This window comes from Protomyctophum bolini (genome assembly GCF_963924005.1).
Source record: "Protomyctophum bolini genome assembly, chromosome: 7".
NCBI classification, from domain to species: Eukaryota; Metazoa; Chordata; class Actinopteri; order Myctophiformes; family Myctophidae; genus Protomyctophum; species Protomyctophum bolini.
The window spans coordinates 10,999,015-11,026,101 of NC_137868.1; the positions used below are offsets into that span (position 1 = coordinate 10,999,015).

Genomic DNA, 27,087 nt, shown 5'->3' on the forward strand with positions numbered 1-27,087 from the left:
GAATGCTGCATTCTATGCATGCATGTGGATTATTCTAAATGCCTCGCCCTTTGCTCATCAAACATTGGCAATGGAAACTTTTCTTTGTGGTACAATTTTTTTTTCCTTCTTTTTGTTAGTTGGTGTAATTTTCCATGGTTGATTCTTACTAATCTCAAGGTTACACCATGTCTCTGTAGGAACATAAGTTAATATCATAGTAAGAAATATCTGAATTTGAATTGTTTTTGTCAGTGATACCAGAATGATAATCACACCCATTTTTTTTTTTTACTGTGCAGAAATACTTGTTAAATCGATACAGAAACTCCTTTGGAAAGAGATCAACACAAAGAGGTGCTCATCAGCCTCGCTGCGAATCTCGTCTCACGTGAGAAAAGAGGCCAGGAAAGACAACGGCAAAGAAAGAGGGAGGCTGGAGAGGCCAGGAACCATGGAAACTAATATGGAGTGTCTCCAGTGAAGCAGTGTTTGAGAGAGAGAGAGAGAGAGAGAGAGAGAGAGAGAGAGAGAGAGAGAGAGAGAGAGAGAGAGAGAGAGAGAGAGAGAGAGCACTGACCCATCTCTCTGGAGCCTGAATACCCGCAGCAGTCCAGTTCTGAATGGGAACAAGCCTGCTTCTTCTGGGGGACAAAAGGGAAGGAGGTGGTGCTGTTGGTCTGGGCTGCAGGGACACAGTCTGTCTGCACGTGCATTGGAGACTGAATTTAACTGACCGTTTGAAGCTGCATGCATGTAGATGGACTGAGATCCACTAAATAATTAAATATTGTCCTCACTGAATCAGTATTAGCCTATCATATGTAGCCTATTTTAAAGTTCATGGTAATACTGAGGTCAAGTCAGTTTGGTTAATAAATGCAGTAAATCAATACAGTTATAAGGCATGTAACAATTTGTACAAATAATAAAAATCATTTGGAAATTTCAGCATTTTTATGTTTAAAAAAAAAAAATTGACCTGAAAAAAAATATTTACTGTATAAACTTTCTAGATGTAGTTGGTTACATAGAGAAAACTATAAACTATTCATCACTCTGTAGACCTATCTTAATTGGTTAATTAGTTATAGGAAGTTTAGCTGATTTTTCACCTACCAAACTGTATACTGACTGCATACCTATCATTTCTAAGATAAAACGTGTTGTTAAATTAAGTGTTCAAATCTCCCCCGTTACGACTCGAGTAGGCATAAATTACGCTACGCCAATCTATGGCGATTTTTGGAGCTGAAATCAAACATTGGTAGCCTACCTATCACACCACACTCTATGTTCACAGCTCTTTGGCTGTTATACTGAAGTCTCCCAAGCAGTGCTTTATAGGTTCCACCCACCAAACCCGATTGTAGCCAATAGGCGTGCTTTCACTCGCTCTCCCTTGTTGCCTGATATCCAATTTAATAACCCATGAACATAAAACAGAATACACGAAGCGAGACAGAGAGAAGGTGGTGTCGGACAATCTCCCCCTTTTCTATACGGACGAATGCCCAAAAGCTTAAAAAAAAGAAAACAAAAGGCATAACAAAAGGAAAGGAGTCAGTTATTAAAATAAAAAGAGAAGGGAGTGTTTCCAGCGCGGTTCCAAAGGGATTGATAACGGATCACTTTACGCCGGCAAACAGTGCCTGACTTTCCGCTCCTGTGATCAATGGGCACAACAAGCAACACGCAGAAAGACCAGTGCGCAAAGTTGGCGTGACGCTGCATGCAGTCGTTTTTGACACCCGTCAGAAAACATTAATTTTGGGGAGGATTGCTCTTTTTTCAAGGTGTTCCTCTTCTTACGTGGATACAGAATAGAGATATTTCTCTTTGTTATTGGATGACCGACGCATGTTGGATGATACGTTTCTTGTTGGTGCGCTCTTGAAAGGCTCCATTTGGAGACAATTTCAACACATTAATTTTGACGGATTCCTTCTCAGGTGGCGCGCCTTTCCTGGGTGGACGATATGGATATAATATGCTTTTGATTTAGTCAAGATATTGTTACAGCCTACTTCGCGTTTTTTTTGTGTGTCTGTTGTTTTTTATTGTGAAGCAAAGCGGACAGCTGAGATTTCAAGACAACGGTATAAATATATCCCTTTGGAATTACAACCATGAACTGTGTTGTCAGTTTGATACAAATCCTTTTGGCAGCGGTTCTTCATATATCCACTGTAAAGGTGAGTCCTCTATTTAAATATTCACGAGTTTAAAAAAAAAAAGTATAATAAAGTTGTTTTATCAATGAGCGCTTCTCTCATGTGGTCAGTATAACGCTCAAGTACAATCGCATATGCTTTTTGTTATAATTTATTTTAAAAACATAAAAAAAACGGATATTTATTGAATGTGTCAAACCTATACTTATTCTGATAGAGAGTTCTATCATATTTTCTTTCCATGTCACAGTCATGGTGTGAACTCACTTAAACGTCCTATAGCAATATAACCGCTATTCGTATTGTCTGTTATGTTGAGGTTGGCGTTATAGTTATTTTCCCAAGCTATTCATACAAGTCGTCTATAGTCTTTAGTCTGCTCTAAAGGGACTGTCTAGCTGTCACACGCGGCGCGCCTGCATCATAATGCCAGCCCAACAACACGTTGGTTACACGAGTCACACAATCGACCGGTTTCTCACGCAATACCTAAAGTCGGTTGCAGGCTGCAGCCTCAGAGATATGACTAAGCCCGTCTCACTGCAGGGGGTTAGTGCGTCTGTCCTGATGGTGCACTTGCTCACACACACACACACACACACACACACCACACACACACACACACACGACACACACACACACACACACACACACACACACACACACACACACACACACACACACACACACACACACACACACACACACACGCGAGGCGGGAAAAGTGACACTCTCTGTGTGTCCGACTCCTACAGTGTAACGTAAACCCATTATAGAAATAGAACCAGTCATGGGTGAAATTGATATGTTGTTTACACTAGGAGCACCGATTCACGCCATGCATGCAACGGCATTTGTTTTATATGTTAGTTAGTATAGTAGAGGCAGTTTATAGAGGCTGTTTTAGGCTATAATGCTTGTAATTGTTTTTTGATTGGTCTCGTCATGTGCGTCTTTTGCAGACTGCCAGTATAAACAAGGAGGTGGCGAAGAGTAAAAATGAAGGTAAGTGTTCTATCTAAAATACCCCTATAGCTATTAAAACAGTTTTTATTATATCTATTATTATTTATTATACTTTTTTTATTATCTGTAGCCTACAACAGGCGCCCATTGAGCCACCTAGCGGTCAAAAGGGGGAATGCTCGTTCCTCTATGAGAAGAAATGTAGGCATAATGTAAGTCTAGGAGCAGTAACATTTGCGCGCGTGCGTGCGTAAATTCTTGACAGTGGTTGGTGTGGTGGTGCATGTGAACTGGTGATATACCACTGTTATACAGGCTATAGCTACAGCCAGGGTTGTTGTTCACTAGATTCCCATAAGCAGAAATAAACAGCACATAGGTGAAAGGTCTGATATGGGACTTTGGAATCGCCATAAAAGAGTTCAGCACGATTCATCTCGACAGTTTATAGGAGGAATGGTAGGAAAGGCTTCAAAAAAGAATGCTTTGTGGGGCCTTTTTATTTTTTATTTTATTGTATTTATTTATTTGACCTTAATGTGTCTGGTGGACAGAGGACAATGTGTGACCATATACCTATAAACGGCATGGTTCATGTTGGATGCAACAGACAGTGAAGATTGGTTCGAGGCCATAGACATGACAAGTGTATTGGTGTTGTTTACTGATTAGTTATGTTATGTCCATGCAAAGATTAGACGGGTTCTTTGATAGTAGACAGACCGAAATAAGACTTTCTATGTGGCATCACATATGAATATGTAATTGTTTTTGTCTGTGCAAGGGAAGCAACTCCCTTCCCCTTTGCTCCACCATCTGCAAGCTCACCCTGACCTTCAAACACAGAATGTCAGACAGCCAGACAAAAATGTAATCAGAAACACATTAGCCACCACAGACTCCCTCACACTCTCCACCACTAAAAAGCCATAACGTACTGTATGTACATCTCAATAAAGAAAAACAAAACAACATAGAGATTTGGTTGTTAATCAAAAGTGTTTGTTTGTCTTATGAGCCAATCATTCACTCAGCAAGCCAAGCACCCATTCTAGTCCCTGATCTGGATGGCTCTCATTTGAGCAGGTGGCTGAGTGTTGTTATAGTTTGTGAGTGACCATCGTCCATCCACTGGGGCAGCAGTGGTTGAGGAGGTAGAGTGGCCGCGTGGGAATCGGAAGGTTCCCGGTTCAATTCCTGGTTCGATTCCTGGCTCCCCCTGGGTCGAAGTGTCCCTAAGCAAGACACGTAACCAATACTGCTCCTGATGAGCCTTGCATGGTTCCCTCAGCCCTTGGTTTGTGAATGGGTGAATGTTACTATGCACATTGTAAAGAACAGTGGCGAAAGGTTCTATATGAAATGCACCATTTACCTCTGCATCATGTGGGCCAGGTCTGCTTATGGGACCAAACAAAAGGGCCTGAGAGTAAAGTCACTGAGCCACATGCAGTGTCAGTTTGGTGGTGGAGGTGGTGATAGTGCATGGTGGTGACTGTGGTTAGTGCCAGAGGATGTTGTTGTAGCATTATGCTAGAAGCAGGCCCTGTTCAAGGGTGGGCTTTCTGGGGTCACATGTCGACGGTGAACCCTGGCGCCGCACTGCCCGAGGTCACGGCTGCTCTGGTGACCCCAGAGGTCAGGAGTTAGCAAGGGGTCGCTGGGAAACCAGTCTGCCGGATGGTGGCACGGATTATTCTGGGATGGAGAGGGGAGGGATGTATAGTGGCTGGCTTGATGTTGCTGACGGATAAAGGTGGTGTGTGTGTGTGTGTGTGTGTGTGTGTGTGTGCGTGCGTGCATGTGTGCGTGCAGTCGTGCACACATGTACACATGTACACATGTATGTTTTGTATACACGGTACACGCACACAAAAATGGTCATTAGGTTTTCATCTGTGTGTGGGATCATGTGTGACGTCAGTGGGCTTTGGACTTTGAGCAGGTTTGACATCATTTCTGTTTTGCCAGTAATTATTAAGACTCTTCATCGGCACAATGAGCGTCTGTGTTTTAGCTGTGGCCATAGATCGGTGGCATTGTTTGCCTTCTAAGCTAGCTTTAGTAATGGGCACTACTCAGGAAATGAATGCCTGTACCTTTCTTACGTTGACAAAGGGGCACAAGTGCTCTCTTCCAGTGCTGAGCGGAAATGAGCAGTGAAGGGATGACAAGGGTTTTGACTGAAGTAGAGTAGGGATGGGGGGGGGGGTGAAGTGCAAATAAAAGAGACAGAGCCAGACTGCATCGGTACATAGAATAGAAACATGATGCCTGGCCCTCAAAGACATTTTCCAAGAAGTTGAATCTGCTGTAGACAATTCTCCACTTTGAAGCGTTTTACCCCGCTTCGTCACTAAAGTATCCCACAGTGTGATTGATTATAACAAATAAAGATGGTGAAGATGATGATGATGGTGGTGGTGGATAGACAGTAATGTTCTCTTCTCTTCTCCCTTGCAGTGGTCCCCTTCTTGGATGTATATAACAAGAGCATGTGTCAGACGCGGGAGATGCTGGTGGACATCTACCACGAGTATCCCGAGGAGATCGAGCACACGTACATCCCGTCATGCGTGGTCCTCAAACGCTGCTCGGGCTACTGCAACGACGAGGCGCTCGAGTGCGTCCCTTCGGAAACACGCAATATCACAATGGAGGTGAAGAACCACGCATGGTTACCTACAGTAGGTCTGGGTGGAGGACACTTGATGGCACATATACTGTAGACCTTTCAAGTCCCACAAATGTAATGCCCTGACCCCTCTTCATCCGGTCTATGCCTATTTCTCTTTCTCTCTTGCTTCTCAACTGTCAGAGAGACACTGCCTCTCTCGCGAGACTGAGTGTGAGGCAAGTTAGCAGTGCAGGCGCAGGGAAAGTGAAATGGCAGGGCTTGGCATGTCAGTTACGTTGTTTACCCCTACACACCAAGGCTTTCATGGGCCTTGGTCAAGTCGAAAACCCCTGCTGGTATTATGGGTCACTGCTAGTTTGTAAATGCAGAGCGTGTGCCGGTCTCGAGGCCTTTGTAGAGTCACAGCAGCGTCAGCAGAGTGGAGGTCAGAGTGCTCTAAAGTTGTGGTCTTTTCACGGCGGTCACAGAGGTTTCCTCAAAATAGAGGCTAATGTTACAGAAAGGGACGAGAGGTGAGGAAGTGATCTGATTTATTTTTGTTTAGTTTAGTCTCTAAATTTAAACCACGTGTTGTTGTTTGTCCCTCCTTGCAGGTATTACGAGTCAGACAGAAGCATTCGCAACATACTATCCAATTAAGTTTCGCAGAGCACCTAAAGTGCGACTGCAGGTAAGGAAACGTTACATCTTGTAACTCTTCACTTCAACAGTTATATTCAACACATCTGACATTCATTTAACATGTATGTCAGAAACATGATCGCTTTGTTTCTGCCCTTTCAGACAAAAGCCGGAGGTGAAGGCAAAGAAAGAAAAGTGAGTACGTGTTTATTTTATCATCTTGTCATGTGTGTTTTGAATGAAGAGGGGATGGATGAGAATGTGTTCAGTGTTCAGGAAACCTAGCCCACTGTCACACCTGACCACAGTATTCTTACATTACGCTCAGACCAGTCAGTGTGAATGATCATGGGGTATATTTACTGTACTAGTGTAAACAGTAGACGAGAAGCAGTCAGCCTGGCACATTTAATACCAACAGACCTCAGAGGAGCTCATGTGAACAGAACCACTTTAGCAGAGTGAACAGCAGCACACCAGCACCGCTGGAGCCAAAGCGTGGGCTGTGTATACCCCTCCCTCTTCTCGCTGAGCCCTGTCACTGCTGGGGCAGCAGAGAGGAAGTGCATCAGCGTCTCCATTTACCACGGTGCTGCCGGTCTCCCGGGGGCAGAGGGGACAGGGCCAGCGGCCAGTCAACCATTTTCAGGCCTATAGTTCTGCATCTTCCCTGCTGGTCTTGAGAGGAGAAAAAACAGGCTCATCCTCTATCTCTATCTTTACTGGGCTCTCTCACACACACACACACACACACACACACACACACACACACGTCACACACTTTTATGACGGCGGGTTTTAGTGCTTTATGGTGCGGTTGTACGACGACTGAGGCCTTGCTTCAGACCACCCGCTACCACTTGCACCCTGACACTAGTTGCACAAACTCGACCCTCGGCCCTCGGCTACTTCCCCATCTAATCATAGCAACAGGTGTCATGCAGTTAACCCATTTTTTATTTTTAGCGTTGTAAATAGTGGATCATGAGCCCTGGAGACGTGGCTGAAGCGCGGGCGGCGTGGCAGCTGACGTGTGTGCATGTGTGCGAGGCCGGCCCGGTGCATGCGTGTCTCAAAGCCACCTTCTCTGCAGGTCAGAGAATATGCCTCCTGGTTTAATTGGATTTGATGGGCGTGCGTATGTGCCTCGGCCATGCCTCGCAGGGTTAAAGCCGCCTCCGGGGACGGGTGGAGGAGAGATGGAGAGATCATGTTAGCTGAGAAGGCTGAATCAAATCCGTTTGTCATGGGGCTGAGCCCAGGCCTCGCTGGACGCCTGCCTGTCACAGCGCACGTAGGCATCCCGTTCACCCTATGGCAAGGCAGGATGGGGCTCTGCAAAGACAACATGCTCATTCATTGGCACACACACGCACAGGCCATGGGCACATGCACACACACACACACACACACACACACACACACACACACACACACACAGACATGCACACACAGACACAGACAGACACACACACACACACACACACACACACACACACACACACACACACACACACACACACACACACACACACACACACACACACACACACACACATCCACAACAGGCCTGTTTTGTCGATCAATACCCCCTGCTAATGAGGAGACTAGATTAGAAGCCAACCGCCCTGTAGATTGATTGCGTCCTGTTTGGCTTTAACTGCTATTGATTGATTTCTGCACGAGTGTTCCTGCTTCCACTTAGGCCTCTCTCTCTCTCTCTCTCTCTCTCTCTCTGTCTCTCTCTCTCTTCTATTCTGCCCTCTTCTCTGTTTTCCAGGGGCAAGGGCCAAAAGAGAAAGAGAAAGAAACAGAGAGACACCGTCAGGATGGCTGAGGCTGAGGCCTATACGAGCGCTGCGGTGCGTGTGAGCACGGTGTCTCTCTTGGTGGTTGTCTTGATATCGGTGGAACTTTTTTGGTATTTTGTCAATTAAAACATAATTTTTTATTGGAACTTATAAGCTCCCTTTTTTTTTTTTTTTTACAACTATCCCCCTTTTTTTTCTTCTTCTGTATATACATGGCCCAACATTTATTCCAGTGCCGTGGCAGTGATGTGATGTGATGCTGACAGGTAATTATTAAGCATGGTTGGGGTTTTCATAACTATCTACTGGCCCACACTTTGTCAGCTAGTGGAAGCCAGGTTGACTGTTGGGTCTCTTATCTGCTTCCATGTTGCCTATTTGTTTCAGACGATAGATGATGCTTTCTAAAGATAGAAGCCAATAATCAGTAACAGCTACTGTACAACGGCTAAATACATGGTGTTTAATGTAAGTGATCGTAGCCTTGAGCACAAGGAACATGTTATGCTTCGGCTTATCTTGTTCCTGTTGTCACACAGGAGGTCTCGGATGTGACACAAAATTGACCTGTGCTTAAATAGGCTGCATCATTCTGGCTTCAAGTGTTGAGTCAAGGGCAAATACGACGTCGTCTGAGACAAAGCATAGCTTCTCCACTGCACCATAGTCAGTCACCCTTGTATCTGTCTCTGTCTCTGTTGTGTCTCTGGCGTGTGAACTACTCCCATATCATAAGTTGGTCTTTGCAAATGATTCCGCGTCTTCATGCAGTCTACGTTGATTTCAGAACAGGCTGGCGAATAGAATGTATTCTTTGACACTTACCTCATCCCAACCAAAACCTTATTCAGTAGCACTTTTTAAATGTCCATCTGGAAAAGATTCCACACACACACACACACACACACACACACACACACACACACACACACACACACACACACACACACACACACACACACACACACACACACACACACAGCTTAACATTTAGATCTTTATAGGAACACAGTGTATCACACATGCACCTTATAGTAGATCTGTTTATATCAATGTGGGTTTGTGTGCGGTGCCTGGCTGGGGCGAATTCTGCAGAAGGCCTCATCTGCATACTTGCATACTGCATACTTTCCTTCCCATGTCCTGTGCTGCTTCACTTAGATCCAATCACACAATGTGCTTGTCATGCTATTTTAGCAAGGAATATCGAACATAAAAGAATGAAAGAAGAGAGTTTGTGACAGATTGTATGCTTGCATGTTCAGATTCAACAAGTGACTATCTCTGTGCTGTAGCACAGCTGTATAGTACCAGATCCTCTCATCTTGAGACTTGGGATGTCATACTATGTAGCTAACAGTGATGAGAGTTGATGCTGATGATGTTTTGTATTGAATTGTTATCTATGATGAGGCTGATGATGACGTTAAGCAAAAGAAAAAAAAAAGAAGTGCATTGATACAGTGCCTTCTCTCTAAGTCTCTAAGTTGTTGTTTATTAGTTTTTTTGGGGGTGCATGAGTGTCTGTGTCTGCCTTCTCTGCAGGATTCGCTCTATAGCTTAGAACTCTCTCTCTCCCTTTTTGCTTCCCTTGCAGCCACTGTGAGCCTTGCTCAGAGAGAAGAAAGCGCTTGTTTGTGCAGGACCCTCTCACCTGTAAATGTTCCTGCAAATTCACACAGTTAGACTGCAAGTCCAGGCAACTTGAGTTAAACGAAAGAACTTGCAGGTTTGTTTACGTTATGTCACGATAAAACAAAAAGTGCCTTGAATTTTCCTCCTGTCCACTTGAACTTTCCATCTTCCCGTTCTTCTCTGCTCTTCTGCCAGGGCCTTGAATGAGGTTTCCCGCCGAGCTGCATGCTCCTTATACCTGCTTTTGTGTGTTGTGTGCTGGTGTCTGGTCTGTGGTTCTCTATATATGTGCTTACAATGTCCCTGTCAAATGCAGCAGTCTCTTGGTCTGCCGAACATGACTCTTAATGTTGACTTTGTGATTACTGTTTTACTGCAAATTGGCAGTTTAAGTATTTTGTGTATAGCATTGTTTATACAGCCCAGCTGTGACTAAAACATTGTAACTATGATCTAATTTTTATGCACACCAAGACTCGTACACCATATTGGGTCAGTCTGAATAGAGCAGCTAATGGCCCGTGCACAGCACACCACACATCATATTGTACCATTAGTTTATCTTATCCAATCTCTTTCCCATCGGCACAGGGATATATATAACAACCTATGTGGGAGGGGGAATTTCATTTTATTTTTCACTCCCAGACAGACGTGTTTATGCACCAGGCCTCTAAAGACAGAACTCATGCACGTCACTAACACTCACAGGGAAAAGGGTTTCCCATGGTCTATTGATTGTGTGGAAAGCTCGGGATTGAGTGAATGCAAGATATGGTGTCTGTGTTGCCTTGCTCTGACTGATTTTCTACACCATCGTACGACAGTGTCACTGGCTTTGGCTCGTGACAGTGTCGTACAATGAGTTATAAATCATAGGCTTCATCTATAAATATAAAAAGTAAATCCCCACTCATTCACTAATCCGTAGAATCAGACTGATTGCTGTTGGTGTGACTAACGCCTGCACTCAGTAAGCAGTCAAATACATACTGTAGCAACTGTGAAACACCACCTCTACTGAGACACTTCACAAGGCCCTGCAGTGTTTAATGACCTCCCCTGACTTAACCACTTCCATGACCTCCGAACTCCCAGGACCCCCCACAGCGCGCTGCATTTAGTCCAGCCATCACACACTCGGGTGGGGTGACCTGCAGCGACATGTTTCAAATTGGCCACTACGCGGTCAGGGTTGCGACCGGGGGGGGTGGGTGTTGGTGGCGCCCTGCGTTGGGGTGATGGGACTGTCCTGACTACATTCCTACTAAGAAGCTGACTGGCTGCTGCTGCTGTCACCCGATTAACCAATTGCCTTGTCTTGTCTTCCCCAGATGTGACAAACCAAGATGAGACGAGGGCATGGGGGGAGTGGGACGATGGCATGAAGGAATTCTTGTCTTGGCACAGCACTTTGAGGAAGCATTCCCTGCAAGGAGTTAAAATGGCAACGCAAGAGAGATCGAGCGAGAAAGAACAGTCGGGACACAGAGATCCAGCCGTTGAAAAATATATATACGTATTGATACACAGTATATGTGTATATGTACATAATGTGTTTATACGTATATATACAGTATATATTGTGTGTATATATACTATGTATGTACACATATATTCTGAATGGACAATGACAATGTGTATTGCTGCTAAAAACAGAGATATTATATAAGTTAACGAATGCGCCGCTGGCGTGTGAATGGGATACATTTCTGTGCCAGTCTGTTTGGTCCTGCACATGGATAGAACTGGGAGATTCCCACAAAAGAAAGAAAACTGGGAGATTCGCTCAAAAGAATGGGGAAAAAAAGAGTTTTTTTTATTTTATGTAACACTTCACTGGATGCTGGTCTGCTGTGGATATGATTTATGTTAAACGAAATGATACGAGTATAAACATTGAGCAAAAGATTTGTGACCACAACTTCACTTGAGAGGTGCAATGGGAGCCTGACTCCCCTCGGAACTCTGATAAGAGAAGATGAGGAAGGGGTGGGGAGGGAGTGGTGGGTGGCTGGGTGGGCGGGTGGGCGGGTGGGTGTATTTGGGGAGGAGGGGGAGGGAGGACGAGGAGGAGGAGGGGGAGGCACTCCTGTTGTGCTTGAACTTAAATGGCAGGTCCAACGTCTATAGAGAGCTGTCAGAAAGAAGAAGAAGAAACTGTTTCCCTCTGTCATGTGATGTCACTTCCTCCATGGGGTGAAGTTCTTGTCACCACTGTATCGACTAACACCCAATAGGATTCGGTGTGAGAATATTTGAAAAGGGATATTAACGTAGGTATATACGGAGACAGAGAGTAAATAGACGAGTTGATTGGACGACACCCACGAGTTAATGGTGGACCCTAAAGCCACCAGAGTAATCAACGAGCTCAGTTTTTCCTTATTTAATGTATTATTTTTTTGTTTTCCAAAGAGATGATTGCACATCCTCATAAGAACTGTTCACTTCAACGCAAACGCAACGATCTGTATATACTTACCTGATATCCCTTTGTCTCGTTAACTACATCTAATTTATAATGCTAGAATATATTCAGTATTCTATGTATTTAAGTGATATATTTATATTCAGTGTTAATAGTTGATTTTCCTCTTCAACTGTCAACGCTTTCAACAATCTGTCTGGACACGGAGAACATGAATGACTGTAGACGGCTTTTTTTTTTAAAGAGAGAAAAAAAAAGAACAGAAAGGTAACACTTTTGACATTCCTGAAAAACATATTACTAGCTGTGGTTTCTCCACGCTTAAGATTGGGCCTCATAGCATGTCTCTTTGACCGATAGAAACCCCCCAGTGATAAAAAAAAATAAAAGTGTGTGAAATGATGCGCCAACACAGGTGCACTGGGTTTTTGGACTGGGAGTTGGACATGTGTTTTTGCACTTGAGTGCCCCGAAAGACACGTCATCATCATCATCATCATCATCACAGAGGACTGAAAAAGGCGTCACACTGGTCAGCTTGGACCAGATTTTGGACAAGACCAGATTGACATTGTGGCCAGCAGGCCTGCAGCTGTGCTGGACGCTGGTCTGACTAGTTACTCACGACAGTGCGTGGCCCCAAAGGAGAACTCTGCTTGCATGATAACCACGCCTCAGTCTGAAGCCCTCTGATGATGTGAGAGAGAGAGAGAGAGAGAGAAATAAAAGACACATTCTATTTGTATTTAATTGCCAGAATTTTGTTTGTTTATCATGTACAGCCACATTTTTAGTATATTTTTCACATTAATATATTTATTGGTGCTGTAAAATTATGTTTTACAATATTAATAACCTTTTTTTTGTTTTGTTTTTAGTGTAACAATTAAAACATATTTATTTTGAAAATATATTGTTTTTTTTTTTTATTAAACCAAACAATTGAAAAAGATCTTTTCAGTGGTGTGAACTACCTTGTATACAACTATAGAAAGCAATAGCAGTACACCATTTCACACCTTGGGAGTCCAATAATTGCTGTAGAAAAGGAATGCATTTCACAGTATTTCTCTGGATGAGGGCCTGATGCTTCTCCCCAATTTCACTATTTGTCATAAAAGAAGTGTACAGGAGTGGTGCTGTATTGAGGAGATCTACAGTATACAGTTAACTGATACAAATTATAAAGTCAAACAAATACACTACAAAAAAAAATGTTCAAAATGTTATAGAACGTATACGATACCTGAATCATTTAGTCTATATACTGTAGGCTAATCGTCCTAAGAAGACAATTGAATTGTCTATGCAAATCAATCCATTTTCCAGGGACTATTTTCAGCTACACTTGTCAAATCAATTAAAATGCAACAATAACAACGTTGAGAGAAATTATACCATTCAAATGATGTGCGTTGGATTACATATCTCAAGCAAGTTTCAAGGCACATTGATAATTCTCATGCCACATGCAAATCGAATTACACTGGCTTAAAGAAGACAAAATGTAATGGACAGCAGTATAGGGCTCCTGAATTGTAATCCTTGCTATCTAAATATATAATTGGGCTCATCATGCCACTGCAAGTAGCCTAATTGCTGTGATGAAAGAACCCCCCCCCCCCCCACCTCTCTGCTAGATGCACTAGCTCTTGATGCTAATGTAATAGCATGTGTTTCATTGACTACTACTGGTTGATACAATGGGACTTTGCTGAGTGCTGCATCTAGAATGGACTGCAGAGAGTCCTCATCTTGTTTGATGTTTCTCTCTCCTTGAAGAGATTGATGGATGAGGGACAGAGAGTCTGGACACTATAAACATTCTGGCTCCAGCATATTGCATAGTGGTGGGCTTACTGGGCTACCATGCATTTTATACCACTTTCACCATTTTATGTTATTTGTAAACTGCACAGTTATATTATAGTTTTTATGAATGTAAAACATCTATTATATATTGGTGCTCCTTACATTTTGGTGGGTGCTCCTAATTTTTTGAGTGGTACAACTCAAGTGGAGAGAGGAGTTGCACCACTCAGTACACACGGGTGTGATTTTTTCTTATGCTCCTTAATTTTGAAAAGTAAAAAAGTTCATTTTGAGCACTGCACAGTGGACAAGTTATAGGGTGCTATAAGCCTATAGAAGCCATTTGCTATGAGAGATGCTATTTTTATTTATGGAGCACCAATAAACCATTTGAAAATAGAATATTTAAATTTCAAATACTGTCTCAGCAGAAATTTGTAAATGTATACACAACCCTTGGTTTTATGCAGGCCTGCTTTTTTATTGAAGTGATGAACAATGAAACATTAAAACAAATATGAGTGAATAACTAATACTTCAAAAAAATATTTATTTTAAAACCCTCCGGTAGCCACGCCCCCTCCCTCGCCACACACACACACACACACACACACACACACGGGCTGCAAACTTGTTTGTTATTGTAAACAGAGTGAAAAATATAAACAACTTATAATGTAACTTTGCACTCCATGAAGTGGAGTAGTCTGGCGTGTTAGGAATTGAAAACTGCTCAGTCACAACAGTGTGTGACAGCTTGAAAGAGCTTCATAACAACAAACTGGTGGGTTTGTTTTCATTCTGCAGGTGAGTTAGCAACCTATGCTAAGTGAGCATTAACGTGCGTGTGTGTGTGTGTGTGTGTGTGTGTGTGAGAGAGAGGGAGAGGGGGGGGTGAAATTAAATGAACAAACAAAGGTGCTTGAAGTGCTGTAAAGTGTTACCTGAATTGCACACAAACCTGAGTTAGCTACCTATGCTTGTATAAAACTGAATTCTTCTTAACTGTTTACCAATGATGGTTTAACCCATTCTGACCTGACATCAGATTCTAAAAATGTCTTCTAAATCCTGACAGTTTTCTGAAAAAGCTATGTTTCTGTGTCAGTCGATTTTTCAAAAATAGCAGACCTACAAGCTCATGCTATGAGCTTGTAGATCTGCTATTTTTCAATAGCTAAAGCATAACATAATGCTACACCAAAAGGGGTTCCCGCACAAAATGGTACTGTAGGATAATTCGATGCTAGAAGGCTTTCTTACTTTTCTTTGTAGTTGTTACGTCCCCACCAAAGAGGTCCAGGTGTTATTTTCTGCAAAAGCGCATTATTGGCTATTTCCCCTACCATAAACCCCCAATGAATTGAATTGAATTGAATTGAATTGAATTGAATTGAATTGAATTGAATTGAATTGAATTGAATTGAATTGAATTGAATTGAATTGAATTGAATTGAATTGAATTGAATTGAATTGAATAGGGCATTGGGGTGTTGTGCTAATTTGCTTATTTCCATTGCTCAAATCATAATGTAAATAGTATCACAAGCGGCACACTTTACTACTTATTTCGATGGAAATAAGCGAATTAGCACAAAAATCCAACCCCCATTGTGGGCTTATATATGGGGAAATAGCCAATACTTATACTCAAAGCTTATATGGTCTCTCTCTCTCTCTCTCAACCTGCTCCACAGGTACACGGGCCAGGGTGACGACCCCAGATCCCCAAGATCAGCTTCTTCTTAGCCCTGACATGCTGTGAATGCTGGACCCTATAGAGCCCTGACATGCTGTGAATGCTGGACCCTATAGAGCCCTGACATGCTGTGAATGCTGGACCCTATAGAGCCCTGACATGCTGTGAATGCTGGACCCTATAGAGCGCGGCAGTCCCGCCCCCTCTCAGAAAAACGAGTGGCCCAGGAAATGAAACCCCAATGCATTCTGACCACGACATGCTGTGAATGCTGGACCTTATAGAGCCTATGCCCTAAACCCCTGAATGCTGGACCCTATAGAGCCTATGCCCTAAACCCCTGACCACGACATGCTGTGAATGCTGGACCCTATGGAGCCTATGCCCTAAACCCCTGATCAAGGTACTACAGCAGAATGCTTGCTATGTGCTGTGTAGTGCGAAACATCCAGACCAAGGCTGAGTGAGAAGACCAGGATAATGAGGCTGGTTGGGGGCCATTGATACTGGGAGGAGAAGTACTGCATGGCCAGCTAGCCAGCCAGATGTATGGAGGATGGAGATGACTGGAGTCTGGAGAAGCTGCTGGAGGTCTCATCATGAACTGGAGAGAGAGAGCCACAGTTTTCCCCTGGCATCACTACAACTATCTTATGAAGTCAAGTGGAAGAGTCGACGGCGCAAGGTATGAACCTTTTTTTTTTTGCTTCTTGGCTACTGCTTGTGTTTTTAATGCGTGTGTGATTCAAGCTGGTGTGCTATTGCTGTCATTTTGGGACCCGTTGAGCGGGTGGTGTAGTACTATTGCTGTCATTTTGGGACCCGTTGACCGGGTGGTGTAGTACTATTGCTGTCATTTTGGGACCCGTTGACCGGGTGGTGTAGTACTATTGCTGTCATTTTGGGACCCGTTGAGCGGGTGGTGTAGTACTATTGCTGTCATTTTGGGACCCATTGACCGGGTGGCAAATGGCAATGGAACTGGTTCTGGCTCTGGGGTTGAATGCTATAGTCATCATGTGAATCTAGAGTTGGTCTGTTGTGTTGTATCTGCTGTACAGTATGTGAGTTCAGTTGTTGTACCAGGGAACAGTGTGTGTGTGTGTATGTGGCTCTTGATCACTTCAATAATCCCATGAGTGAATTTGCTATTTCCATTTGGTTGGAGATGGAGCTTTTGGGCTTTGACATAACAGCCATCAATTCCAATGGTTAATTTTCAATAGAAGACTGATTGACATTAGTTGATGTACGTTGTTTCGTGGTAGCTGATGTTTGTTGTGAGTCGTTGTGACAGGGTGGCTGTATTGGCATGGTGGCAAAGAATGTCCCTATGTAGGTTCTTTCTTTCTTTCTAGTCCATGGACTTTAAAGGTAGAGTCAGTGATTTCACTTAATTCAAATATCACTTATTTCTTTTTTTTGTTGTGATAATCCTCTCTACTATAGAGTGGGCTGACCATATAAGGAGTTCCTCCCTGTCCCCAGTTAACCCCTGGGGGTCAAAAAACCTTAGGTTTCGTTTTTGACTCTCTATCCTGATTGGACGAAGGCTTAGGTCCCACAGCCCAAAACGAAACCTAAGGTTTTTTGAGTGAAATCACTTACTCTACCTTTAATGTTTGTTTAGGGCACTAAATGGCAACGTAAGACATCATGTAAATAGTTGTATTTGCTACTCTTGTTTCTCTGCCAAGAGGCAGCGGTGGCCGAACGGTTTGCGGAGCGATGTTGATATCGGAAGGTCGCTAGTTCGTATCCCCGGACCGGCACATTAAAATTACCACCGCTGAAGTGCCCTTGGACAAGGTATTGAACCCCTACCATGAAATGTTCTATGAGCAGGGCCTGGCTGTAAACAAGTTCTTGAGCTTAGTCCAGTTACCCTGGGTAAATATAGTAACTTGTAAACACTTGCTAAATTGAACCTCAATCAAATGCTCGGCTAATATTATTCATTCTTACCTTAAACGTGAACAAATGGTGAAGTGAAGACAAGTTGAAAGTTTGTGCAGGTGCTGTGAAAATGGCATCTGATGTGAGGACACAGGAGGACTACTTGAAGGGGGAAAAGTTATTGAAGGGGCGTGTCCAGGTTTCCAAGGCTTAATTCTGTATATTTTACTGGATTCTGACCATTTTGTGTGGGTACAGAACAACATTGGTTGGAATTAAGTAAATGAGTCAATTTGAGAAATACATGCACACGTTCTTGAGATGATTCTCGAAAAAAGTGACATATTCTTGTACACAAAAAACGTAAATGTGTCTTGTTAATCATAACAGATTTAATCATGTTACATTTACTGTTCCTAATAACCATTTGCCCGTAAATTTCAATGCATTTTGACCATTGTGTGTGGGTACAGAACAATATTGGTTAGAATTGAGTGAATAAATCCATTGCATAAATAAATGCACACGTTCTTGTATTTTTAACAAGAGATGATAATCGAAATACTTGACATTTTCTTGTAAACTAACATACTTAAATGTGGCTTGTTAATCATAACAGATTGAATCATGTTACATTTACTGTTTGTCAGATCCACTTATATGAGTGTAATGTTGTCAAGTGCAAAGTGAGCCTTGATCAATAAGCTAAACATGGATCTTTAAAATTAGCCAGTGGTTCTCGAAACATTTCATGTCAACGAACCTCAAAATATAGCTACAAGGGCCTGGGCCGTGGCTCAGCGGTCCAGGCACCTTGGCCGGTAGTCCAAGTCTGGCAGTGTGCCGCGGGCTCGACTCCTGATCCCGACGGCCTTTACTGCATGTCACCCCCCCCCATCTCTCCCCATTTCCTGTCAGCCTGTAAAAAAAATAAAGGTGAAAGCCACAAAAAAAACAATATAAAAATATAGCTACTATTAAGGCTGTGTGCTGACCCCCCTTTTGATAAGATTTTGATTCACAAGACTCAAAATCTTCTATGACAGAAGATTTTTGTTATTTCTACTGGAAGATAACAGTGGAAACTATATGACCTGAATAGTCATTCTTATACATTCTGTCATTGAGTGCTCCTCATTTTGTGGGGGACCCCCTGGAATCCTCTCCTCGGACCCCAGGCGTTTAGGACCATGCAATGCTTTAAGCATCACGACCTCCCTGAGACACACTTAAGCTTCGTTCACATAATATGAACTGAATCAGGTCAGGCTATTGTCTGGTGTTGCCCTTTCACACATACAGTATGTGTACAGTAGCACGCAACAGGACATTGTAGAAATAACGATGCTCTCTATGTACAAAGGAGTCGATTGTCTTTACAGTACGTTAAAGCGACATTGTCTCTTTCCATATGTTAATGTTTCGCTAATGAACAAATGATCACGGGAGTTTGAATATTTTCAACTCAAACTATATTGTAAAACAGGACAACATGGTTCATGTTTTAGGTTGTCATTCGAGAAAGTAAAATATGAGTGTTCATTTTTTTTCATTTGCTGCTTTCTTTCGTTTTAGCTATGGGGGCGGGGGCATTCGAACATGGGGCTAAATATGTCTTTTTTTACACAATTTTATACCCTTCACATTCAGTAGATCCTGTATCTTTTGTGGCCATATGTAATTTCCTGGGGTCTAGTAGGACCTTAGTAAATAATACAAAAATGAATTGCTATAAAATGGTGTAAGAAAATACATATTTAGCCCCATGTTCGACTAAACAAATCATCCAGGCCGTTTCACTCACATATGGATACGAAGAATCAACTGACTGAGAGAAAACGCTAATGTTACTGCTGCTGAATTAGTTAAATTTTCACTAGAAGCAGACTGTATCATGAGTGATTGACTGTCGCAAACGATACAGAGACACCTCCCTGATAATAACGCTGAGACAGCTTGGTTATTTTTGGACCACGATATTTATAGTAGACGATATTAAGATCACCCCATGTTATTCTCCATAGATAAATTACTTCCGTGAACCAGGGGAATCGAGGGGACGAGCGAGTGACGTCAGGACTTCAGCACTATCACTGTTATTTTCATTGGCACGTTTGACTATCAAGGTTTCAGACTCCAGGAAGAAACCTTAAATACAGTACAAAGGGAAGACATCATTGCAGATAACAACTACACCATGGGGTCTAATAAAGTACTGTCACCTCATAAACACATGAAAAATGGCACTCCATCTTTAAGTGTATAATGAGTAATACGATGTCTGGATGTCATCTTGAATGAGATTAAAAACGGAGTACCGGTAGTTATGTAATCAAAATCAGCTGTGTTTGAACGAGCGTGCAGCTATGGGAAGAATGAAATCAAGATTCTTCAGGCCGCATTACGTCATCACACAGCACGTTTTCATTCAAAGGAAGTAATTCAAATTGGCATTTTATGGATCGACCTTTGATATAAAAAATACACAAAAATTGATATTTTCCCATTATTTTGGCATCAATTGTTATTTTCTTTTGTCCACACGATGACCACACTACGTCTTTAATATAGGATATGGATAGCGAGTAGAAAGAAAAAGTGTATAAGTCAATTTAACAATGTTCTATATTAATAAAGTGGTTATCAACCTGTACTGTTCAAACGATGTAGTGGTGGCTTTACAGACTGTTATATCAGCAGCAGCAGCAGCAGCGACAGCAGCCAAGAGTTTATTAATTATTATAGATCAGTTTCATATACAAATAATTAAGTATCCCTTTTCTCAGCAGACATTTTGATGTGTCATACTGTACTTAAGTAACAGCTGTAGGTAACAAGCACAGATTAAGTATTCAGAGGCCCCTGGGCGCAAACTCTTGGAGGTCAATGTCAACTACTTGTTTAAACACAACACATTGGAGATAATAATTTATACTTTATAATGTGTGATTACTATGAGAGAAAGCTACACTGCAATGGTCTTCTTTTTCCTCCACCACATCAATAACGTCCAAGTCTCTGACGAGTTCTGACAGTATTGATTCAAGTTCAAGAGTCGTTGACTAATCTAGCTCTCAGTTAATTTTTAATCCTCCTCAGGTGGGTAAATTTAGGCTCCCCTTCACAGTTTGTCACCTAGCTTTATTTTGTGTAATTTGCTTTGCTACTCCACTGCGCTATACCATTATTATTATTATTATTATTATTATTATTATTATTATTATTATTATTATTATTAATTATTTCTACATTTTATCCATGTTGGGTATAGGCTGTTCCGGCTGTGTTTCGACTGCCCCCCTCCCTCTCATACAACAAAAATGTTGTGTCAAACCATGTGACTCCCACTGTAGTTTGGCCTACTAAGGCCTGTGTGTATTCCTGTAGGACTAGGTCTTTGCTTCCCACAGGTCCTGAGGAATTACCAATCAGTGCATTGGGAGCACCTGGGCCAGTGTGCTCTATAAAGGGCTGGGAGTTGGCTCATGGCCTTACTCTCTCTCCTTCCATGAGAGCAGCAGCATGTGTTTGCACCATTCAACACCCCACACTACATTTACCACACAGCCGTGTGTCTTCCTCCTTTGTTATGGCCCAAGAGCCAGGCCATAACATGGGGGCTTGTCCGGGAAATTAACCCGGGACCTCTCGCACACACACACACACACACACACACACACACACACACACACACACACACACACACACACACACACACACACACACACACACACACACACACACACACACACACACACACAACATGATTTCATACTTGGTCTGTCATCCATCCTTCCGATTGAGTGAATTCTATGTGTGAATCTATACTTCAGTTTTTATTCAGGGGGATTTCAGTTTGTAGAGTCTAACATTTATTTATCTCAAAATACAGTATTGTTCATAGTCTATTAAAAATAACAGAATTACCTGCCTTGTCAGATAAAAAGAAAAAGAATGATACAGTATATTATCTTTTCCCTAAATTCAGTGAAGCTTTTAATTCAGTGTTAGACACATTTTATCTCAACAGGAACTTTCCTCTTAATTCTGTAAGAGCTTGGCAATGTTACTTTCAAGTTTCCACTAATTGGCGGCAAGTGACAATAGCTGTATTCAAATTAAGAGGAAGGAAGAAACAGGGATTTTGTTTTTTTTCCCCTTTCTTTTTTATGTGGCCATTTCTTTATTTAACAATAAAGTACTTCAGATTCTAAAGCTTTATTTTACCAGAGCAGGAGTGCTCTTTTTTTCAGTAACACTGCTTTACACTCACACAGTTACATACATTCACACCTGGTAGATGCCCTGTACAACCACAGTCTTAAACGGTTGGCTGATGAGCAGCTCCACTGGAGCAGTTGGGGCTTCCGTGCCTTGCTCAAGGACATGTTGATGGTGGCTGTTGTTGTTGAGGGATGGTTACATGGGCGAGGAACAGTCTGGGTGGAGAATGAACCTTTCGTCCACGAGCATGCTCCTCAAACTGCTGGCCCAAAAAGAGTTGATAACATACAATAGATACGTATACTATACATACAGTACGTTCATTCATAATGTGTTGGCTTTCAACTGTAAACCATTTGGAAGAATGGATAAAAAGGGAATTAAAATGTAACCACTGGAAATGGAATTATATTAAATTGCTGCCTTATTTTCTTCAAAAATATAGTAAAAAAAAAAATAGTGCAATACTGTATAGTTGAAGAGAAAGAAATAGAGTCTGCAACACTGGTAAGGAATAACTCAGCTTTATTTTAATTCAACGTTTCGATCACTGGGACCTTCTGAAGAAGATCCCAGATATAGGGTTACATGGCTACCATACCATAGGGTTACATGGCTACCATACCATAACCTTTCATGCAGAGCAGTAGGAAACAGCCTGGTGAAACCAGTGACCACTCTCAGTTCATTCACTCAGTTTACATAAGACGCTCAGAAGAGTGGTGGTTCTTGGCAGGATTGGGCTGTGACTTTGTTACCAGGAAAAACTCTCTAATTAGAATGTGCAGAACTAGCTAATGGCTCTGTATGTGGTTATGTAATTTTGTGCATTCCACCCCAAGTACAGAGAGATTAAGACTGCCTCTTTAGGAATAAACCTTTTGGAAGACAGTTAGGCTATCCCTACCTTTAAATACATTCCCTACTTTGCTCTGTGCCTTCTCTTCTTCTCAACATTTGGGTAGTTCACATCAGCAAGTCATTTGTGATTTAGTCGAATCAGATTAGTGCACACAAAAACTGGAATACAACGTGCTCGCTTTATCTCGCTCGGTGTTGGCTCTCGTTGCTCAAGGAGGAGGACTTTAGTGTAATATGTACGGATTTGGGGGTCTCCTAGTATTGTATGTAGGGACTCCAATCTGTGTTATTTCACCGTGTTTGGATGAGGTCGGGTTAATGTCAATTTCAGCCATGGTTTAACACTATATTGTAAAGAGCAAATTGCCTTTTTAATTGAAGTGCTGCTAGATAAACTTGACATGTCTTAGCTCGATTAAGGTTTAAAGGACTCCTGAACTTTGTTCCTGTTGTTAAGAGGGAAATGTGTGCATGAGTTCCTGTAAGGTACAGTACAAGGTTTTATAAGGACCTAAACAAGTTATACAGTATAAGTGTCATTATAATTGACCCATAAAACATTCTTTATGGGCCCATGTTATTGACAATTGAAGTTACCTCTCATATACTCCTTCTGCAAAAGTAAAATTTCTTCCGTAATATAATTCAAAAAGTGAAACTTTCATATATTCTCAATTCATTACACATAAAGTGAAGTAGCCTATTTAAAACTCAAAATCAAAAATCAAAATATTAGAATATTCCACTTAAGACCACTAAAACTTTGATCAAGAAATGTCAACCATCTGAAATGTATGCAGACATATATATGTGAGACATAATATTCAACAATACAAATGAACTTACAGCTGTTATCAAAGCAAACCTGGGCTTCCATAACACCTCAACAGTGCCACAGGCTGCGGCTGATCACTTCCATGCCACACCCCATTGATGAAATAACTTGTTAAAAGTAGCCCAGACAAAGTGTCACTGTCACAGTACTGTCACTGGACTGTACTGGCACACCTGAAATCACCATATATACATTTAACATGTGAGTTTGTGTGTTAGGTTGCGCACAGGTGGTGAAAAACAACCATGCTGTTTTCGTGCTCATACCCAGGCACCCACCCAGCCACCCACCCACACACACACATAGCTCCGTAAGGATAATAGTGGTCCTACTGTATGTAATATTTTGTATGTAGGATGTTTTGATTTTCATGAGCTGTATGCATCATCAATATTAAAAACAAAAAAAGGCTTTAAATATTTCACTTTATTTCACTTTGTTTCACTTTTTTAATTATATTACTGTACTGAAGAAAATGAACTTTTGCACAATAGTTTGTTGTTTAGAAGGAGCTGTATGATATTCGTTCACCAGAGTAAACTTCTTTGGTTTAAAAACTAATGAAACAACCAAAAAGTGGTAAGATACAAATAGCTTCATATGAACATCTAATATGGTTCTTTGCAGACCCTCTTTGAGCTGCAGTATTATTATTATTTTTCTATCATTTTTATCCCACGATTTTGTAACCCATTTTTCACCCCTGTGTCAATTATCTAATGTGATCCTGGGCTCTACACACCCTCCGCCAACCTAGTCCCCATATATGGGGTACATGGGGAGACAACGGACTTGAACTCATGCTTCCTTCATGCCTGAGTGTCCAAGTTGCTCCTTTACACCTGACAGGGGGGAGTTTCCCTGGTTGGACGTAGCGTGTGGAAGATCTGCAGTATTATGATAACATATAAAACCACTGAGGTACTACAAAATCACACTCATGTGAAGTGCTTTGTTTGCTTTTGTAGATCACGGTGGGCATGCTTAAAGCAAACATAAAAAGTCCATAGACTTGGCTGCCACATGAGTTGACGTCACAGCCGGGGCATGACGATTTTTGAGGACTTGCTGATTTTTGGGGGAGCATGAATAAGACAAACATTAGTAGTCCATAGACTTGGCTGCCACATGATGTCATGTCTGAAAGCCAGACATTGTAGGGGCTAGCACCCCTCAAAAATAAACAACCATAGTAAATACTTCCATATGGGCCCTTTTTTGTGACCATATAAGTTAAATTTAGAGAGTGTGAAGTGTAGAAACAAATGAGACATTGGTGGGGCGGATCCAGCTGTTTGACAGGGGCCCAGCTTTGAGCTTTTGGAGTTCTCTGTTAGCACTTAACACAGGATTAGGACATGTTATTAATGTCATACAAAGGTGCTGAAGGACTTCTACATGGCAGATTTGGGCCATAAATAAAACACGAACATAATCTTTGTCCCTCAATAACCAGAGCCCTTGTGGTGCTATAAGTACCAAGAGGAATGCTGCAAATGATTTGATCTCTGATTAGAAAGGTATTTAAAAAAATCACACCAACTTTAACCTCATGTAAACTTAAGGAGCTCGCTAGTGTTTTTGGACTTTACACTGGTGCTTTAGCAACAGCAGTGCTACTTAACCCTCTAAGAGCAGAGCCTTGACTAGGCTAATGAACATTTCCCCCATACATGCTGTGCAAACCTAGACAAACTCGTATAGGTGTTTCATCTAGCAAATTCTAAACCTTCAACCCATGTAGTTCCCTTGAAAAAGGAACAACATGTTCAAGGAAAGCTGGTATAACATAATGAATGTCAGTCATTCAAGGAAGCTTTTTCTGAATGAAATGACTGAGTGGTGAGTCGAGCGCTTTCAGGAATGAGGAATTAAGGAGGAATGAGGAAGGAGGAAGGAGGACTGAGGGAGGAGGAAAGGGGAACGAGTATACAGTATAGGAGAGATGGAGTGTTGAAGTGTTGAACGCTGTGCCTTTAAGTGCGTGTCTGGGTTCACACGCCTGCCAGGATGTCATGCGCATGATCAGGTAAACGCAGTGGAAACTCTGCCCTATCGACTGACGTCATACGTCACAAAGAGAGAGAGATAGAGAGAGAGAGAGAGAGAGAGATAGAGAGAGAGTTAAATAGAGAAAGAGAGAGAGAGATAGATAGAGAGAGAGAGTTAGAGAGAGAGAGAGAGAGAGAGAGAGAGAGAGAGAGAGAGAGAGAGATAGAGAGGCACATGAACAGAATCAGTTACCTCACCATGTCTATAGGTCAGTGGGGTTCATGGACCCTCAGGCTTACAAGTGTGTAACTATATGAGAGACAGTATACAAATGGAACCAAATGGACCCGTGGTATAGGGTCCATCTCTCAGAGTTATGGGGGTCGGTTGGAGAACCAGCGCTAAAGGTTCTTATAGTTCCATGTCTCCTCCACCTCCAGCCGCATTGCTGCCTCACTGAGGAGTTAATCTAGTCTACGAGCCTTGATGACACACGCTCTGTTAACCCAGGAGGTGTTAATATGCATGTGTGTGTGCGCTAGCGTTTTGGTGCGTGCGTATGCACATGTCCATGTACTTCCACGTGTGTGTGTGTGTGTGTGTGTGTGTGTGTGTGTGTGTGTGTGTGTGTGTGTGTGTGTGTGTGTGTGTGCGCGCGTGCGTGTGTGTGTGTGTGTGTGTGCGGGCGTGCGTGCGTGCATGCATGCGTGTGCGCGTGAGTGGATGCGCGCACGCGTGTGTGTGTGTGTGTGTGTGTGTGTGTGTAAAGGCATGTTTGCCTTTGTTCATATAAGCATTATTCTTGTGTGTGTCCTGCCATGGGGAACAGGGGGGGGAGAGAGTGTATAAGAGGTTACAGACAGCATTTTCCATTCCCTGCCGTCTGTGTGTGGTGTAACCTGCCTCTGATTTGCCTGAGTAATTATTTAAGTGGAAAGTCAATGGTTAGGAAACCGGGACGCCTGGGGACCACAGCGTTGCTTTTTCAGTCAGGATAAAGGCTTCTGTCATTTCTCAATGAAAAATGACCCTTTTTTATCAAGGCTACTGGGTCACACAATGATTGTACAAGATTAGGTGCAACAGTTTTTAAAAGTGTGAAAACGAAACGTTTTCGCAACTTCCCTGCTCTTTGCTGCTCTGTTTCTTATTTCAGTGTTGGTTTATTTTTGATTGAGATGTTCTTGTTTTATTCCTTTTATTTTATTGTACAGCACCTTGTAACAACTATTTTGAAAGGCGCTCTATAAATAAAATTGCCTTACCTTACCTTCCCCTTCAAGTAGCGCCTATTTCGAACACAGGCACAGCTCTTTTCTAGCGGACTTTAGTTGCTTTAACTTGCTTATAAAGAAATTAGTATATTGTTCAGGTCTACTTAAACCCTAGACAATTCAGGGTCTGCTCTACTCTGTACTCCTTTAGTCCCTCTAGTCTACACCAAATCTCTTCACTGAAAATACTATTTTCAAAATAGCATATACAATCTCACAATGTGCCGTGTTGGAACACG

At 42.2% G+C, this 27,087-nt stretch overlaps 1 protein-coding gene across 4 annotated transcripts; it reads left to right on the plus strand.

Moving 5' to 3' along the window:
• The first annotated feature begins 1,441 nt into the window (after positions 1 to 1,441).
• Positions 1,442 to 11,810, plus strand: vegfaa (vascular endothelial growth factor Aa). Of its 4 annotated transcripts, XM_080768026.1 has the most exons (8): positions 1,442 to 2,174; positions 3,116 to 3,158; positions 5,583 to 5,779; positions 6,351 to 6,427; positions 6,541 to 6,573; positions 8,159 to 8,299; positions 8,423 to 8,455; positions 9,787 to 9,909. In XM_080768026.1, the coding sequence occupies exons 1-7, from the start codon at positions 2,109 to 2,111 to the stop codon at positions 8,439 to 8,441; spliced, it is 576 nt and encodes a 191-aa protein (XP_080624152.1). In that variant the 5' UTR covers positions 1,442 to 2,108; the 3' UTR covers positions 8,442 to 8,455; positions 9,787 to 9,909. The 4 variants fall into 4 exon arrangements, 3 of the variants coding, with proteins under 3 accessions (XP_080624152.1, XP_080624153.1, XP_080624154.1); XR_013964363.1 differs by lacking the exon at positions 9,787 to 9,909 and adding an exon at positions 11,159 to 11,810 and having other exon boundaries at positions 8,159 to 8,455; XM_080768027.1 differs by lacking the exons at positions 8,159 to 8,299; positions 8,423 to 8,455 and adding an exon at positions 11,159 to 11,810 and having other exon boundaries at positions 9,787 to 9,918.
• Positions 11,811 to 27,087: the final 15,277 nt, after the last annotated feature.